The sequence below is a fragment of the Mesocricetus auratus genome, unplaced genomic scaffold (genome assembly GCF_017639785.1).
Source record: "Mesocricetus auratus isolate SY011 unplaced genomic scaffold, BCM_Maur_2.0 Super-Scaffold_100043, whole genome shotgun sequence".
NCBI lineage: Eukaryota > Metazoa > Chordata > Mammalia > Rodentia > Cricetidae > Mesocricetus > Mesocricetus auratus.
The window spans coordinates 5593120-5611603 of record NW_024429220.1 but is presented as its reverse complement, the minus strand read 5'-3'; the positions used below and the strand labels follow the sequence as shown (position 1 = coordinate 5611603).

General features: G+C 44.0%; 1 protein-coding gene across 3 annotated transcripts in view; it reads left to right on the top strand.

Moving 5' to 3' along the window:
* Ptpn12 (protein tyrosine phosphatase non-receptor type 12) overlaps nucleotides 1-15429 on the top strand; it is a 67137-nt gene extending 51708 nt beyond the window's left edge. For 2 of the 3 annotated variants that reach the window (XM_040735135.1, XM_040735136.1), the window contains 6 exons: nucleotides 2044-2999; nucleotides 5516-5593; nucleotides 6008-6075; nucleotides 7622-7652; nucleotides 9955-10056; nucleotides 14579-15429. In XM_040735135.1, the coding sequence (XP_040591069.1) occupies nucleotides 2044-2999; nucleotides 5516-5593; nucleotides 6008-6075; nucleotides 7622-7652; nucleotides 9955-10056; nucleotides 14579-14640 (1297 nt within the window). In that variant the 3' untranslated portion in view covers nucleotides 14641-15429. The remainder of the gene's footprint in view (nucleotides 1-2043; nucleotides 3000-5515; nucleotides 5594-6007; nucleotides 6076-7621; nucleotides 7653-9954; nucleotides 10057-14578) is intronic. The other variant, XM_040735134.1, reaches the window with a different exon arrangement.
* Nucleotides 15430-18484: the final 3055 nt, after the last annotated feature.

Here is an 18484-nt window from a genome sequence, read left to right as displayed (position 1 = left end):
AACTAAATATAAAAAATGAGACCATTGAAAACAAATGGGGTGAGGTGACAGGGGGGAGTAATGAAAGAGACCACAAGGAGGACCCCAGAATCAACTAACCTAGGCTCATAGGGGCTCACAGAGACTGAGCTGACAGCCAGGGAGCCTGTCTGGGTCTGGTCTGCCCAGGCACTCTGTATACATGTTACAGTAGTGTAGCGTGATCATCTTATGGGGCTCCTAACAATGAGGTCAGGGACTGTCGCTGACTCTTGCTGACTTTTGGGACCCTACTCCTCATTCTGCATTCCCTTGCCCAGCCTTAATGCATGGGATCACAGATGAGATTAATTAATTTCTTCACTTAAATGTTTAGAGCAGAATATTACTGAGCTAAGTTCATCACTTGACAATGGAAAGTTTTGCTGTTGGTTGCAGATTGGCATGCTTAGGTCATACGCTTGTTCCTAAAGTAGCTCTCTAACTTTGTGCCCCGCGTCTTCTCCCGCTGGATTCCTTCACTGTGGAAAACATCTTTGCGTCTCATACAATTTTAAGGTTGTTGTTAGAGGTCAGAAAGGCTCAGCATGGGTAAAGGCAGCTTTCTCAACTCTGGGATGTAAGTGCTATAGAAGACACCACGTTTTCAGCTGAGAACGTAAGCAACTGTGGGGCTGGAGAGACGGCTCAGCAGTGAAGGACCCAAGTTCAGTTCCCAGGACCAACGTTGGTTTTTCTCGCTACCACCTTAACCCCGCTCCAGGGGCACCAGTGTCCTCTGGCCTCCGTGGACTTACACTCAATGTGTATGGGTGTTTAAACTTCATTTACACCTGTCTGCCCTGTGTGTGCCTGGTGCCCATAGAGGCTAGAAAAGAGCATCAGTCCTTTTGGACTAGAGTTACAAACATTTATGGGCTGCCATGTGGGTGTGGGAAATTGACCTGTGCCATGCTCCCAGTTTTTATTATTTTCTTCCACTAATATATTAGCTTTCTAGCAAAGGGGGAGGGGCTGATGTGTTTGTTTGTTGGTGAGGATTGAACCCAGATTGTCTTGCATGCTGGACCCTCACTACAACTGCACTATACTTAATCAGAACCATAAGGCTACAGAGAACAGTTGCTTTTATTAGAAGTCAGTACCTTTGAAGGTACAAGTATATTAGTCCTCTAGAAGGTTACATCTCTTGAGTAAGGTGGTGCACACCTATAATTCCAGCATTTGGGGCACAGAGGCAGCAGGTGCGTTTAAAGCCAGACTAGGTTATGCCCTGAGACTCTGGTTGAAAGGCAACATAATTTTAAAACAAAAGTTTGCCTTAGCACAGCAAAATGAGAGTGAGAGTAGAGAGTATGATGGACTGGGAACATGCAAGTCTGAAGCGCAGATCCTTGGTAGCCTGGGTGGGGCGGCCACACCGTCTACAGAGGAATGACTGTGGTGTGATGCCCGCCTCCCTGGTGTGCATGACCTGACAGGACACTCACAGAACTGAGCCATTACAACTCCAAGACTAACAGGAAAACGAGGTTCTAGAATGAAAGAAAACATGGTGTCGTAAGTGTGAATAATACCAATGGTCGTAGATTTTGCTGAACAAAACTGTAAGAATAATGAGAAGCTAGGCTAGGAGGTATTTCCAAAGTAGGAAGTTTAGTGCTTAAAACAAAAAGATCAAGAAATAATAGCAGTGTCAATGTCTTAAAAGTAGCTATAAAAGTTTTCTTTTTCCCTATATGTAGTCCTGAGTGTCCCCAAACTCACAGAGATCCATCTGCCTCTGCTTCCCAGTGCTGAGACTAAAGGTGTGTGCCACCACCTCCCAGCCACAGGAAAAAGTCTTAGATGGTGCCGCTGGTTAATACAGAATGGAAGGGAACTACTGTGTTTCATTAAAGTCCTATAAGTGTAAAAAAATACATTTGTGTTACCTTTATAAATACTGATTTGTTTTAGTCTTACTAGTGAGAACTTTAGCCATATTGTAGTGGATTTAGCAGTTATCATTAGTCAGCTCCTTTTAAAGTGTTAACGTCTTTAAACCCGGTTTGTTGTCTGCAGCTGCCTTGTGGAAGGGGACGCCAAGGAAGAGATACTGCAGCCTCCGGAGCCTCACCCGGTGCCGCCCGTCCTGACCCCTTCTCCCCCTTCAGCCTTTCCAACCGTTACCACTGTGTGGCAGGACAATGACAGGTACCACCCAAAGCCAGTGCTACACGTGGTCTCATCAGAGCAACACTCGACAGACCTCAACAGAAATTATAACAAGTCATCAGACGCTGCAGGGAGAAATGAGTCCACTGTTGAACACATAGACAAGAAACTAGAGCGAAATTTAAGTTTTGAGATTAAGAAAGTCCCTCTCCAAGAGGGACCCAAAAGTTTTGATGGGAACGCACTCTTGAATAGAGCACATGCAATTAAGATTAAATCTGCTCCGATGTCTGTGACCGACAAGACCTCCAGGCCACAGGAGTTAAATTCGGGTGATGTAAAAGTTGACGATGTTCCTCAGAATTCTTGTGTGGACTGCAGTGCGGTACCTTTAGACAGAGCCCCCGATTCTTCAGAACAATCTCCAGACTCACTCACACTGCCACGGCCAGACCGCTTGCCTCTTGATAAGAAAGGACATGTAACATGGTCATTTCATGGACCTGAAAATGCCAGCCCTGTGTCTGACTCATCTGAAGGGAAATCACCAGATAACCATTCTCAGCCTGTAAAAACTGCGAGTTCAACAGCAAGCTCTACTCCAGAAGTCGGGGCCCGAGAGCTTGTGGATCCCCAAGACAGCTCCCCTATGTTGGGAGCACCGCTCAGCTTTACCAACCCTCTTCACTCTGATGACTCAGACTCAGATGAAAGGGACTTGGATGGTGCTGTGACCAAGAGCAAAACTAGCATTTCAACGGCAAGTGCCACCGTTTCTGCTGCCAGGAGTGCCGAAAGCGCTTCCACTAGGAAGGTGTTGACGATGTCCATTGCTCGGCAGGATTTGACAGGTGCTGAAAAAGGTAATGTGGTCTCACTGTGGCTCTGTTACCTGCCCATCTCTGTTCTACACGGTTTAGCTCTGTCCATGCATTATGATTTCACACCATGCTGGAACCTACAACAAAACTGAGCTGTTTTTTAGGTAGCATTTTTTAAATTGCATTTATTTTCATTTCATGTGCATTGGTATTTTTGCCTGCGTGTATGTCTGTATGAGGTTGTCGGATCCCTTGGAATTGGAATCACAGACAGCTGTGAGCTGCCATGTGGGTGCTGGGGATTGAACCTGGCTCCTGGAAGAGCAGCTGTGCTCTTAACCACTGAGCCGTCTCCCTGGCCCCTTAGATAACATTTTTTAATAAGCTTGTATTTATTGCTACCATGATTTCATCGTTGTGTCAGTGGGCACTGTGTTTTCCATAGTCCTATCATTGCTAGAAGATTGCTTTGGTCTTGTTTTGTACAGCTTAGTGCTTTGTGTAAGTCAGATTTATCTGACTAAACAGAAATAAAGTAGATTAAAATAATTTGAGGTATTGATGACACAAATTATGTAGAACCCTGCTTAGCCATCAGTCTCACCCGTGCTCTTATAAATACGTGGTAGTTCTCTTTCCTATCTTCTTATAAATGTGCGATAGTTCTCTTTCCTATCTTTGACTGCAAAGTCACTTTAAAGAGCTCTTTTCACAAATGCTTGCTAAAAAGTTGCTTTCAGTGTGAAGTCAGCCCACAACAGCCTGGGACTCAGCTGACTAGAAGCTTTTAACCCCTTCAGCCCTGAGAAGGGTGCACATGCACTGCTACCAGGTCTGTGCTTCAGGACCTCCCTGCTGAAGCAGCCGTGTCCAGAAGACAGGCCTCCTTGTGGAGGGCGGCCTTTTTGGAACTGCATCCTCCTGCCTCCACCTCCCTTGACAGGGATTCTAGTGTGTATCACCATGGCTGCTGTGTAGTACCGCTTCTTGAAATCTTCATGGCCCCTTCCCTCTTGCTTTGTTTTTAAGATAAGGGCCTGGAACTTCGTCTTTCTTCTTCAATCCCCTGTGCTCTGAGACGTCTGGGAATACATTACCGTGACTGCCACAAGTAGTCATTTTTCAGGGCTAGAGAGATGGCTCAGTGGTCAAGAGCACTGGCTGTTCTTCCAGAGGCCCCAACTTCCATTCGCAGCACCCACACGGCAGCTCATAACTGTCTGTAACTCCAGTTCCAGGGGAGCCGACACCCTCACACAGACACACGTATAGGCAAAACACCAGGGAACATAAATAAAAACAAGTAGAGGTTCGTTTTGTTTTATTGGTTTTTCGAAACAGGGTTTCTCTGTTTAACAGCCCTGGCTGTCGTGAAACTATTCCTATAGACAAGACTGGCCTCAAATTCACAGAGATCTGCCTGCCTCTGCCTCCCAAGTGCTGAGATTGTTCCTAATCACTTACCTTATATCGTGAATTATTTACTTTATAGTGGATTAATACTTCATTTGTTGCTTGCTTTGTAAAACAATTGACACAAAAATTAAGGAATTTTATACTAGAATTTGTTAGTCTGCTCTTGTTTCCTTTCTTTACCTAGAACAAGAATTCCAAGACCTAATACACTGGTTTATCCTGCACTGTAAGGCTTAAAATGGCTTTAGTTTATATCCTTGGGGTACTTGGGGTAGTACATAAATGGTTACTAAACTATTAGTAGCTACACTATATCTTTTAGTTTAGTTGCTTGAAATCGGACTCAAGTACATAATTTTTAAATGAGTGAAGATTATGAGGTGAATTGGACAGACTGCATGATTTTTTAGAATTCATGCGAGTTAAGCAACTGGATCATTTAGGAAACACTGGCTTTTATCAAGTGATCAGCTTTCTTTGCACACAAAACTTCAGCAGGAAACCCAGCAAGCCACTGATTTCTTTACTGAATGAAGACTTTCACCCTCATGGTCCAAAGTAATGTCTTCAGTTTCAGCAAGTTAGGGGAGTCATTTGCTTTGTACAGTAGCAATGGAGTCTGTTCCTTCTTTGCTTATTAAAAGTCTTTGGGCTGGCGTTGGTGGCGCACGCCTTTAATCCCAGCACTTGGGAGGCAGAGGCAGGCAGATCTTTGTGAGTTCGAGGCCATCCTGGTCTACAAGAGCGAGTTCCAGGACAGCCTCCAAAGCCACAGAGAAACCATGTCTCAAAAAAACAAAAGAAAACAACAACAAAAAAGTCTGGCTTTTGGAGAAAGGGTTTCTCTGTGAAACAGTCCTGGCTGTCCTAGAACTCATTCTGTAGATCAGGCTGGCCTCAAACTCAGAGATCTGACTGCCTCTGCCTCCTGAGTGCAGTGATTAAAGGCGTGTGCCACCATTACCTGACTGCTCAGTAAAATGAATGGATTGGTAATGATGTTTGGAACTAATTCTTTGATAGTTGGCAGGGATTTTTATTTTTATTTTTGAGCTATCAAGAAAGTTCTCTGTTATTTCAATGGTGTTTTACTATTTTTTCTTTTTACTATTTTTAAATGTCTGATTTTGTGTTTACTTCAGATGTTGATGTTAGTGAAGAGTCACCTCCTCCCCTACCTGAACGAACTCCTGAATCTTTCGTATTAGCAAGTGAGCACAGTGAGTATTTCTTCTACAATGCTAATTTTAACTTAGTAGCTCTTATACTGAGCAATTAGAATCAACATGTAAGTTTTAGTTGGTGCTGACAGTTTTTTATCACTCACTTGAAAAACTCTTAAAGTCGTGTTGTTTTCCCGTCCTGAGATTGCTAAATGGTTGCATTTGTAGTAGTCACTGGAAACTACTGAAATTAAATTAAATGCAATTATAAGTGTATTTGCATTTGGTGTCTTTTCATTCATTAATGTCAACATGTACTATTTCACTTTTCAGTATATAAATTAACATTCAAGTTGGGTTGCTGTTGGGCATGTTCATGAAAATCGTTTCTAAAATGTGTAGGATGTGTTTTGTATTGACTCTCAAGGGTTGAAGATAGAGATTTAATGTATTGAGATTTCATTTCCTCAGGTACGCCTGTGAGACCTGAATGGAGTGAATTTCCATGTCAGGAGTGGTCTGGACAAGGAGAGTCTGAAGTGAGTCACTGGGGGACTGGACTGGCTCTGGGTTAGCAGCTTCTGCCTTTGATGTAGCCGACAGTCCTAGGCTTGTTACCCTAGCCTACTAACTCGGCTCCCCCATTGCTACGTTGGCCTTGTTTCCTGTCTAGTGTTCATTATTATATTATTTTACATCCTGACTGCAGTTTCTTCTCCCTCCCCTCCTCCATTTCCATTCAGGAAAGGGCAGGCCTCCCGTGAACTCCTTGGGTTGTGTTGCCCAGCCTTAACACTTACTACAACGTAATGCCATGCTTTGTTGATATCCATAATTGATCATTTTTGATGAGCATTTCTTGTTGCTTTGTTTTGTTTGTTACTTTTTGAGACAGGGCCTTGCATAGCTAGACTGTCCTCAGACTTGTCCTGTGTGCAGGGATGCTCTCCTCAGACTTGTCCTGTGTGCAGGGATGCCTTTGAACCGCTGGCTCTCCTGCCTCTGCCCCTCACTCTGAGGGTCACACACATTACACACGTGCACCATCACATCTTGCTGAATGCCAAGGTTCCCCTGGCTTTCACAAGGCCCTCTCTTCAGACTATTATTTGGTCAAAGGCTTTTGGGGAATTTATAAATTAGAACATGTCTCAAATTGTTTTGGAGGTATAAACAGGACTTGGTATTTGGGGGGATTCTACTAGTATACTAGGCTTTGTCTCCCTATCTTACACAACCACCCTAGGTTTGTTTTATATTCAGGAAACACTTGGTAGTGGTAACTTGTACTCAGGGATATCAGTTTGATAAAACACAGTGGATGGTTGGTAGACTACAGCTGTGTATTCCTCTGTGTGTTAGTTCTTAACAGGGAGGGGAGGGCTGGGGGTGTTTGTTCTGTTTTTATGCAGACTCTTCCCTGTCCAGTATACATCAGTATAGTAAGAGCTGCTGAAGTGGCTGAGGGTCAGAGCAGTTGCTGTTCAAACATGAAGACCTAAGTTCCAATCCCAGAAGCCTTGTCAAAATCTAGGTGTGCCCTGAGACTCCTATAACCCCAGCACCCAGTACTTTGGGGCAAAGAGACAAGATAAGCACTGGTACCCAGACGCAGTGAGAGACTGCCACAAAGGAACAGGGCAGAGGGCAGTAGAGCAGGACACCCAGTGTCATCTCATCCGTCGTCACAGTCACAGGTGCACCCACATGTGCACATCAGCACACAAAAGGGAGCGCTTTAAATAAAGCATGACAACATTCGAGCATGGTGAAACAACATTGCTTTCTTTTTCTTCATTGAAAATCAAGATACAAACCAAGCATGATAGGACATGCCTGTTACCCTAGCACTTTGGGAAATGAAATGAAGGAAAGGTCAGAATTTAAGGCCACCCTTGCCTCGATAGTGAGTTTGAAACTAGCCTGGGCTATGTGAGATTCACTTTCAAAAATAAATGAATAAAATAACAAGGGGGCATTTTTTTTGATACACCTAAATTTCTTGGGGTAAATATCTATAATTGATTAAATTTTCTATTTGTTTATAAGGTGAACTTACTGCAATGCTATTAAATGTCTTTGCAGGGCTTGATAACCTCTGGAAGTGAAAAATATGGTAAGTTACTAGATTAATTTTTCCTTTTTAACAATAAACTTTATGCTGGGCGTTGGTGGCACGCGTCTTTAATCCCAGAACTTGGGAGGCAGAGGCAGGCAGATCTCTGTGAGTTCGAGGCCAGCCTGGTCTACAGAGCGAGTTCCAGGACAGCCTCAAAAACAATACAGAGAAACCCTGTCTTGAAAAACCAAAATAAATAAATAAATAAACGTTATAAATTGATTTCTATAAAATAGCACGTATCGTGTTTCATGCTGGGGTATTTGTATATATATGGAGGTCTCTAGGATAACTTCTTGAGGAAATACAGTTCTGTGATACAATTCTAAGCTGGCTGCACCCACAGATTATTGATCTGACTTGGAACTTCATGGAGACAATTAGTACCAGAAGTTACAGGTTTATGGGAAATAGGTTGCTTTTTTGTTGTTTATTAAAATATCCAGAAACTGGGGTTATAACTGTGGTGGAGCATATAGTTAACAGATCTAAGGTCTAGGTTTACTCTCTAGCACCAAAATTAACAAGTTACCTAGAAGTTCACTTTTGTTAGAGTAAATGCTCCAGATTGACCTGCGGCATGGAAAACCAATTGAGTGTTCATGTTTATTTGGAAAGGAATCATTAGTTATACTGTCAAGTTGGGAAACTGTCTGTCCAATTGAGGTTTCTCAGTGGGTGTCTAGTGTGCATGAAGCCCTAGTTCCCCAGCCCTCACAAGTCAGGCATGATAAGATAGATGAAGCTGTTACTAAACTTTTTTTGACGGTAATAGTCACCTGTCTTAGAAGATGGCTTGAAGGCTTAATTAAATTAAACAACATATAACAAATGATATTGCTGTTGCTATAGTACAACTGCTACTATACCTTGGACTTCGGTGTCCTAATGTCCTAAAATTTGTTCATTCCCTTTTGAAATAGCTACAGTTGGGCTTTTGCTGTTATCTGCTCTTTTCATACGCTCTAGTTAGCACCCTGTCCTTCCCCCTGGGCTTTGTATACCTTAGCTTGTAAAGCTGAGTCCTGCTCCTCAGCCACCTTCACACGACTGAGAAATCAAGGTCTTAAATCTGCATTGCCTTTATCTCTCCTTAGAAGAGGGCCCTGAGGACCTTGTCAACACCAGTCTCCATTGTGTCTGTGTGTGATCTTGTTAGACGTTAACCGCACTACTAAGATGATGGTGATGTCTCCTACCATGCTGGAAGCCCCAGATCAAGTCCTACTCTTGGCAGGACTGTGTGCACCCTTGAGCTGAACTGTTTTATTGTTTTAGGGCTGGTAAGATGGCTCAGAGGATAAAGGCACTTGCTGCCAAGCCTAATAGCCTGTGTTTAAGCCCTAGGACCCACATGGTAGAAGGAGAGACCAAATCCTGAAAATTGTCCTCTGGCCTCCACACATACGATGTGGCTTTTTCATTCTCATAAATAATAAGTGTAAATGGTTTAAAAGAAAACCAAATAGAGGATGATGATGCCTGAAATTGTAGCACTTAGGAAGTAGGCAGGAGGTGCAGAAGTTAGACTCCAGCCTGGGCACGTAGCAAGACTCTTGTTAGCAAAATGGAGTTGGAGGGGTGGGCAAAGAAGACTGTGACACACGTTGGATCTGTCAACTCTACTCTAGGCTCTAAGCATCTAAGGACTGGTGGCTGGGAAACCAGTATAGGACCGATCCAGACCACCTGAACGTAGGTGTCAGTTAAGAGGCCTGGGCAATCTATGGGGTCTCTGGTTGTGGGTCAGTATTTATCCTTGGTATAAGAATGGACGGGGAGTCTACTCCACATAGAGGGATACTCTCTCAGCCTAGACACATGGGGGAGAGTCTAAGACCTGCTCCAAATGATGTGACAGATGTGAAGATCTCACAAGAAAGGCCTCTTCCTCTCTGGGCAGCAGAAAGGGGATGAGGCAGGGGAGGAGGGGTTGGAGAGGGAACAGAGAGAAGAAACGTGTTTGACTGTAAGTACTTGAGGAAAGAATAGCGTGCCGTGACCCAGATGACAGTGAGGTAAGTGCACCAGACCGGCGTGCAGACTGCCGAGCTGTCAGTCATGCTCTAGCAACCGGGAGGTTAGACATGAGAACTGAAGCCTCACAGCAGTGTGCACTGTGTGATGTGACTCAGGTCACGTGACAAGTACCTAGCATGCCCCTTGTGCCCAGTCTCCTGGTACTTGCCATCAGAGCCTCTAGAGATGACGTGGCATCCTGTACCTTCTTCCTGCAGAGTATTGTGACTGTGTTCTACCTGACAGGGTGGTGGTTAATGCAGACTTGTTTTTATTGTAGATGCAGGGGGTGTCCACACAGAGGCCTGCACAGACTGTCCACCTACATTCAGTGACAAGAAAAGTCAAGTGACAGAAAGTCTAACAGAAGCCACGGATATTGGTAACTTAATAATTTTAATAGGCAGCCATAGTGGCACTCTTCTAATGCTTGCATCTGGCATTGAGACAGGCGGATGGATCTCTGTGAGTTCAAGGCCAGTCTGGTGTACATATGAGTTTCAGGCAAGCCAGGACGATATAATGAGACCCTTTCTCAAAAGATCATCCTAACAGAAACTGAAAAAGTGCATCAGTCATTTAGAGCACAAACAACCAGGCATGGTGGCACATTCCTTTAATCCTGGGACACTCCTCTAATCCCAGCACTGGGGAGACAGCTGTTAGTTTGAGGCCAGCCTGGTCTACAGAGTGAGTTCCAGGACAGCCAGAGCAACATAGAGAGGAAGAAAATATATACGACTGCTTTTCCAGGATTTCCATAAAGCAGTTTTACTACATTAAAATGTTTTCATTTACTTGTAACTGTGTGTGTAAGTGCATTGGTGTGTGACATGGTGTACATGTGGAGATCATGGGTTCAGGGTATTGATCTACTGCTGTTAGGCTTGGCAGCAAGCACCTTTACTGACTGTACCATCTAGTTTCTAGCCCTTTATCAAACTTTACAGCTTAGCATACTCAGACTCTGAAATGATACCAAGAGTATGTGTGGTTGAAATTGATTGTGAAATAATTCGCTTATCCTGTTCCAGGTAGAGATTAAAAATCAAAGTTTTTTAAAAACAGTATTGTAAGGAACTGGGAGTCTCACTCAGTTGACAGATTGCTTGCCCAGCACATAGGAAGCCCTGAGTTTGAGCCCCAGCTCTTGGGAGGAGCAGACAGAAAGAAAGATGAGAAGAAGTTCAAGGTTATCTTTGTCTGTGATGAGAGAGAAGCCAGCCTAAACAATGCAACTACGTCTCTAAAGAAAAGTGTAAACAGATCTTGTATATTGTGAAATTGTCCAGGCCAGCCCTGAGTTCCTGGGCTCCAGGGAGGTTCCTGACCTGGTGCCTTAGCAGCAGATGTTTTACCACTGAGCCCAGCCATAATACTTTAAAGAACCAATTACTTTTTTCAGTTACCCAAAATACATTTGTTTTATTTCATTTTCATTTGTTCTAGAAAATGAGGGTGTCGATGAATGTATTCTTTTTTTTTTTAATTGAAAATAGATCCTTCTCTCATACATGCATCCCGACCACAATTTCCCCTCCTTCCACTCTTCCAAGCTCACCCTCTATCTCCCCTCTCCCCATATTTACTCTTCTGTTTCCCTTCAGAAAAGAGTCCAAGAGTCAGCAACCAACCAAGACAAAACCAAGTACAATAAGACAAGTCAAGAGCTCTCACACCAAGGCCGTACAAGGCAACCCAACAGGAGAAACTCTCAAGCTCAGGCAGAAGAGTCAGAGACACATTCATTCCACAGTTCAGAAGAGTCCCACAAGAACACCAAGCTAACTCCATAACTAACATACATACACAGGACCCATGCAAGCACAGGCTTGCTGCGTCAGTCTCCGTGAGCCCGTGTGAGCCCTGCCTAGCTGATTCTGTGGGCCATGCTCTCCTGCTGTCCTCCATCCCCTCTGACTCCTACAACCATTCTGAACCCTCTTCTGTGGGATTCCCAAGCTTGGAAGGGAGAAACCTGGAAATCTCCAATTTAGACTTCTCAGCAGAACATCTGGCTGTGGGTCTCTGCACCTACTCCCATTTGCTGCCAGAGAAAACCTCTCTGATGATGACTGGACAGAGCACCAATCTATGAGTATAGCAGAATATCATTAGGAATCGTTTCATTGATTTCCCACATTAGTGTTTGGTTCTGTCCTTGCTGGTTATCCATACAGTGTAGGACATGGGCCCCCTCTTGTGGCTTGGGCCTGAAGTTAAACCAGACATCCGTTGGCCACTCCCACAAGTTCTGAACCATCTGAACCATCACCGCCCCAACACTTCTTTCAGTCAAGAGAAATTATAGATTGAGGCTTTTGTGGCTAGGCTGGTATCCAGGTTTCTCTTTCTGTAGTCTACAGAATACCTTCCGGAACCAAGAGACTAGACCGTAGCATGAAGGCACCATGCAGACATTAGCTTGACTTCTTCACGTCCCTGACATCCTCAGCAGTGGAGCCCCTCTGCCCGTTCTCACCTGGGTTGTTTGGGGATCTCCACGGACCCCCTCAGCTAACCACTCAGCCGAATGTAACCCAGCCCCGCTGCTGGAAACCTTGCCGGGCTACAAAAGATATCCAGTTAGGACTCCATATCCTCCATTACTAGGAGTCCCCGCCAGGGTCACCATTATCCTAGATCCCAGGTAGTTTCCACACCACTCCCCAAATACCCCCAATTCCAGCCATCACTCCTCACACTCTCCCTCCATTCCCCTCTCCTCCCTAACCTGACCCCTCCTGCCTGGAGTTCACCCACAACTTCTATTTCCCCTTCCCAGGGAGATTCATGTGTTCCCTCTAGACCCCTCAACATCTCTGGGTCTACAAATTGTAGCTTGGTTATCATTTACATAATGGCTAATATAAGTGAGTACATACTGTGTATGTCTTTCTGGGTCTGGGTTACCTCACTTAGGATGATTTCTTTTTCTAGTTTCATCTATTTACCTGCAAATTTCATGATGTCATTTTTTTTAACAGCTGAGTGATACTCCATTGTATAAATGTAGCCCTTCTGGCTTCTAGGGTCTCTGTTGAAAAGTTGGGTGTGATTTTGATAGATCTGCCTTTATATGTTACTTGGCCTTTTTCCCTTGAAGCTTATTAAAAGCTTATTAAATCCTTTCTCTATTCTGTATGTTTATTGTTTTGTTTTTGTTTTGTGTTTTTGTTTATTTGCTTGTTTGTTTTGAGACAGGTTTCTCTAGGTAGCTGTTTTGGAACTAGTTCTGTAGACAGGCTGGCCTTGAACTCACAGAGAGCCACCTGCTTCTGCCTCCAGAGTGCTGAGATTAAAGGTGTGTGCCACCACCATCTGGCACAGTGTTTTATTATTTTGTGGCAAAAAGACTTTTTTTCTGACCCAATCCATTTGGTGTAGTCTTTTTCGTATTCTGTATGCGTCTTTTTGTTTGTGTTAATGATATATTAATTTTCATTGTATGTACAGTAGTGGTTTTGCCTACATGCATGTCTGTGTGAGAGTGTCAGATCCTTCAGAAATGGAGTTACAGACAGTTGTGAGCTGCCATGTGGATGCTGGGAATTGAGCCCTGGTCCTCTGGAAGAGCAGCCCGTGCTCCTAACCACTGAGCCATCTCCCCAGACCCGTGCTTCTTGTACCTTCACAGGCATGTCCTCCTTAGGTTAGGAAAATGTTCTTTAATGATTTTGTTGAAAATATTTTCTTGGCCTTTGAGATGGGTTAATTCTCCTTCCTCTATTCTTTTTGGTTTTTTGAGACAGGGTTTCTCTGTATTGTTTTGGAGACTGTCCTGGAACTCGCTTGGTAGACCAGGCTGGCCTCGAACTCACAGAGATCCGCCTGCCTCTGCCTCCCAAGTGCTGGGATTAAAGGCGTGCGCCACCAACGCCTGGCCTCCTTCCTCTATTCTTAGGTTTGGTTTTTTCCATAGTATCCCAGATTTCCTGGATGCTTTGTGTTAGGAATAGTTTTCGATTTAACAGTTCCTTTAACCAGTGTACCCATTTTAGCATATCTTCAATGCCTGAGATATTTCTGTCTCTCTTATTCTGTTGGTGAAGCTTTCTTTCCTCTAGTATCTGTTCACATTCCTAAATGTGTCATTTCTAGACTTCCCTCTGTTTGTGTTTTCTTTATCGCTTCTATTTCCATTTTCAGGTCTTGGAACAGTTTTATTCATTTTCTCCAATTGTTTGTGTCCTGAATTCCTCTAAGGCATTTATTCGTTTCTTCTTCAAAGACCTCTATCATCTTCATATACTTGGTTATAAGGTCTTTTTCTTGTTCTTCAGCTATGCTGGAATATTCAGGGGCTGCTGGTGCAGGATCGCTGGGCTCTAGTGGAGACATATTGTTCTGGCTGTTAGTGATTGTGTTCTTACACTGGCATATGAGCATCTTGATTACAGATAGGTTTAGGTCTTTGGGTGGGCATTTCTTCCTCGGTTTCTGTTTCCTCTGCAGATTTTCAGGGAGTATGTTGCCTGCTCGGGTGGTGTCTTCATGGGAAATGCTTGCTGGTGTTGGAGGCCAGGGAAAGGGGAGGCCTGGGGAACCGTCTGTGGGATCCACAGGAGGCATGGACAGAGGGAGGGGCTGTGGCTGGTGCTCTCTTGCAGCACTATTCGGAGAGAGTGGAGAAGGTCCATGGACAGCCTACCTGTTCTGGAAGGCATGGCCTGTGATTGAGCCTGGGATGTCTGCCTGAGATGGGGTCTGAGACACGGTGGTGTGGGGCTTGTCTGTGGGATCCACAGGAAACCCTGGATGGGGGAAAGGCTACAGCTGGTCTTGTCTTGCAGTGCTCAAGGCAGCCCTGACAGTTGGGTTTGGAGAAGCAGAGGTATAGATGCATTCTTAATGTTTTTAAAATATTTTTGGTGTTAACCTGTGTTTGTGGTTTTTGGCTATAGGTTTTGGCAATCGCTGTGGAAAACCTAAAGGACCAAGAGATCCACCTTCAGAATGGACATGATTCAGGGAGTTAAAAGACACTTTAAATTATACTGGACAATTCAAGTGCCACTGAAAGCCAGATTTATAGGACTCCGTCTTTAAAATGTGGGACTAACAGCAGTGTAGATTGTTACCTTAATAATTTTGCTGGGACCATCTACCTGCCTTATACTACACTTAGGAAAAAGTATTACATATTGTTTATTTTGTAACTTCAAGTATTATTGCCTTAATGTCTCTTAACCCTGTTACAAGCTGCTTGTAGACCTGTTAATATAGTAATACTTTTATGATAAATTGAGTTAAAGGACTACTCTTTTGCCATTTTATCATGTATGCATTATTTTGTATATGTACAGGGCAAGTAGGTATATAATTTGATAAAGTTGAAGTTATAAAATATTATTAACAAGATGTAAGAATTTCTGCATGGTCTAAGTCTTTGTGTACCTTATTTGTAAATTATTTGCCCTGAAGTTTTAGAAACCAGTTTCTGAATTTTAAAACTGCTGGGCTCAGGCACCCAGCACTGCAGGTTATCAGAGATCAAAGATTGTAACAATAATGCATTTTGTAAATTGTAAGCGAGAAGTTATTTTTATATTATTACTGTCTAATTGTTCGTCTTGATGGTTCTTGTTTTCATCTAGTCACAGAGATTCAGTAAGTGCCTTGGAACAATATTGAATTCTCTTAGCTTGTATGTGTTACTTTAAAATTTGAACTCAACTGGGATTAGAAGACTATCAGAATATATGTATGTTTCACAGTATTTGACCTGTTATTAAAAAAAAGTTTTACAGTGCTACATCTTGTACTGCTTTTTTTATTCTAAAGAAAGGGACTTATTATTTTTAATCATGTATACATATGTACATTTGTGGAGTCATGTGCATGTGAGTGCACGTGCCCACAGAGTCCAGGGGCATCTGGCTTCAGCCCCTGGAGTAGGGATGCAGGAGATTGTGAGACGCTCAGCATGGTTGCTGGAAACTGAATTTGGGTCCTGGAAGAGCAATATGCAGTCTTAGCCGCTGAACCATCACTCCAGCCACTCATTCTTACCTGTAAGTCATGAGTTGTGAGTGGGGTTTAGTCAGTTGTGGAATGGGAAGGCCAAGAAATAATGCTGCATACCTGTAGACATGGGAAATCAGGGAAGGAGGATCATGAGCCCACAAGTTTTTTTTTTCTTTTTCCTTTTTTCTTGTTTGGTTTTTCCAGACAGGGTTTCTGTGTATTGTTTGGGAGGCTGTTCTGGACCTCTCTCTGTAGACCAGGCCTGCCTCTGCCTCCCGAGTGCTGGGATTAAAGGTATGCACCACCAACACACGACTGAGCCCACAAGTTTTCAGACTAGTTTGGACAGCATGAGATTTGGTCTCAAAAGGGGTAAAAATGAGACTCTAACGTGGCTTCTGAGAAATCCTGGCTTACATCCATTGTCAGCACTCATCCGTGATGACACCAAGCATCCGAGTCAACTCTTCTGTTGAAGTTCTGTCCATAGGCACAAAGACTAAATTTCAGTCTCAAGAACTGAAATAGGACATTTTTTCCTGTGCTTAAAAAAGGATAGCGGACCCGTGATCCCGAAAAGAGATGAAGTGACCTTGTGTTCTCGCTTTGTTGCTGCTTCGGTTATGTGTGTTTTTGCTAACTTTGGAGCCAGTGTCTCGGTGTGCCAGACTGGGTTCAGCCTCGTGTAGCCACACTGGGCCTTGCTTTGCTGCTGACCCTCCCGCCTCAACCTCCCAATGCTGGCGCTGTGGAGATGCCTCTCCTGGCTTCGTCACGCGTGGGAATCAAGGTTCGCTGGACCCAGGACAGGGTAAAAGGGTTATTTGGAGAGAAAACACACGAGAGGCGGGTGGCTGCCCCAGGTTCCAAGGATCCTTCCAGGCTGTTTTCTGGGATCCGGCCATCCACCAGAGAGCACGCCACCCAGAGCCAGCCTAAATCCCCCTCCTGTATGCACCTGTGACCACGCCAAAACGGAAGTGGCCAGCGCCACAGATGCGTACTTAAATCTCTTGCTACATGGCTTTATGTTTTAAAAAGTGATTTTCTTGTTGATTTGTTAGCATAAGGAAAGTTTTAATGTATTTTAGTCATTAGAAAATGGTAGCCCATGCCAGGCTATAGTGGCGCACACCTTTAGTCCCAACACTCAGGAGACAGAGGCAGGCAGATCTCTGGGAGTTTGAGGCTAGCCTGGGCTCAAGTAAACCAGGTATTCAGCTCACATCCTATACCCGCACGGTAGCTCAGGCTATCTGTAACTCCAGTCTCTGGGGATCTGACAGCCACTTCTTATCATGGGAACAAGACCAAACACTCAGACACAAACACATTCAGCCCTTAAAAACACTGGGAAGGGTTGGTAAGAGGGCTCAGTGGACAAAGTGCTCACCCTGCAAGCCTGATGGCCAGACCTGATAGCATCAGGTGTCCAATCCTAGCATACCTTCTTTAATGGAGGGGGTGGTGGAGACTCACTGGGTAGCTAAATATGCAAAGAAGAACTCAGTTTTAGTTTTGTTGTTTATTCTCTTATATATTACATCCCAACCACAGTTTCCCCTCCCCCCCCTTAGCCTCCTCTTCCCAACCTCCTCTCCTCAGATCCACCCCCCTCCATGTCTCCCCTCAGAAAAGAGCAGGTCTCCCAGGGACATCAACCAAACGTGGCATATGCTGCAATAAGACCAGGCACAAGCTGTCACATCAAGACTAGACCAGGCACAAGCTGTCACATCAAGACTAGACAGGCATAAGCCTCACGTCAAGACTAGACCAGGCATAAGCCTCACATCAAGACTAGACAGGCATAAGCCTCACATCAAGACTAGACAGGCATAAGCCTCACATCAAGACTAGACCAGGCATAAGCCTCACATCAAGACTAGACCAGGCATAAGCCTCACATCAAGACTAGACCAGGCATAAGCCTCACATCAAGACTAGACCAGGCATAAGCTGTCCTAGACCAGGCAGCCAAGCAGGAGGAGGTTTCACACAGGTAGGCAAATGAGTCAGTGGGCACCCCCTGTCCTTTTTCTCACTGGTGCCTTCTCAAATTATACCCTTCTACTTTCCTGTCTTTTTTTTTTTTTTAATCTAGATGCCACATGTAGAGAAAATGTGATCATTTTGCCAAATATCTCTAGGTCCAGTCATTTTGCTGCAAATGGTGTAGTTTCATGCTTTATCCACATTTTGTGTGTTTATTGTTGAGGACGTAGGTTGATTCCACAAGTTGGTTCTTGTTTATTCTTTAGTTGTTTAATTTTTTTTTCTTTTTTCTTGTTTGGTTTTGGAGTCAGGATTTCGCTGTATTGTTTTGGAGGCTGTCCTGGAACTCTCTCTGTAGACCAGGCTGGCCTCAAACTCACAGAGATCCAACTGCCTCTGCTTCCCGAGTGCTGGGTTTAAAGGCGTGCACCACCAACACCCAGCATTTTTTTAGTTTTTTATATTCTATAGAGTTTCAGATCTTAAATTGAAGGTCTTTGACACTTTTCTTGGTTTTGTTTTGTTTTTTCAAGACTGGATTTCTCTGTGTAGCCCTGGCTGTGCTGGAACTCATTCTGCAGACTAGGCTGGCCTCAAACTCAAAGATCCACCTGTCCCTGCCTCTTGAGTGCTGGGCTCAAAGTCGTGTGTCACCACCAACTGGCTGTCTTACACATTTTGAGATGAGTTTTTATAGGATGAGAGACAGGGATATCATCTCTTTCTTCTGCATGTGAATATGTAGGATTGTTTTTAGCGTTTTAACCGACTGCCTTCTTCTCCAATGTATGTTTGGCACTATTACAGTTGGTTTCTGTCAATTTGACACAAGCTATAGTCATCTGAGA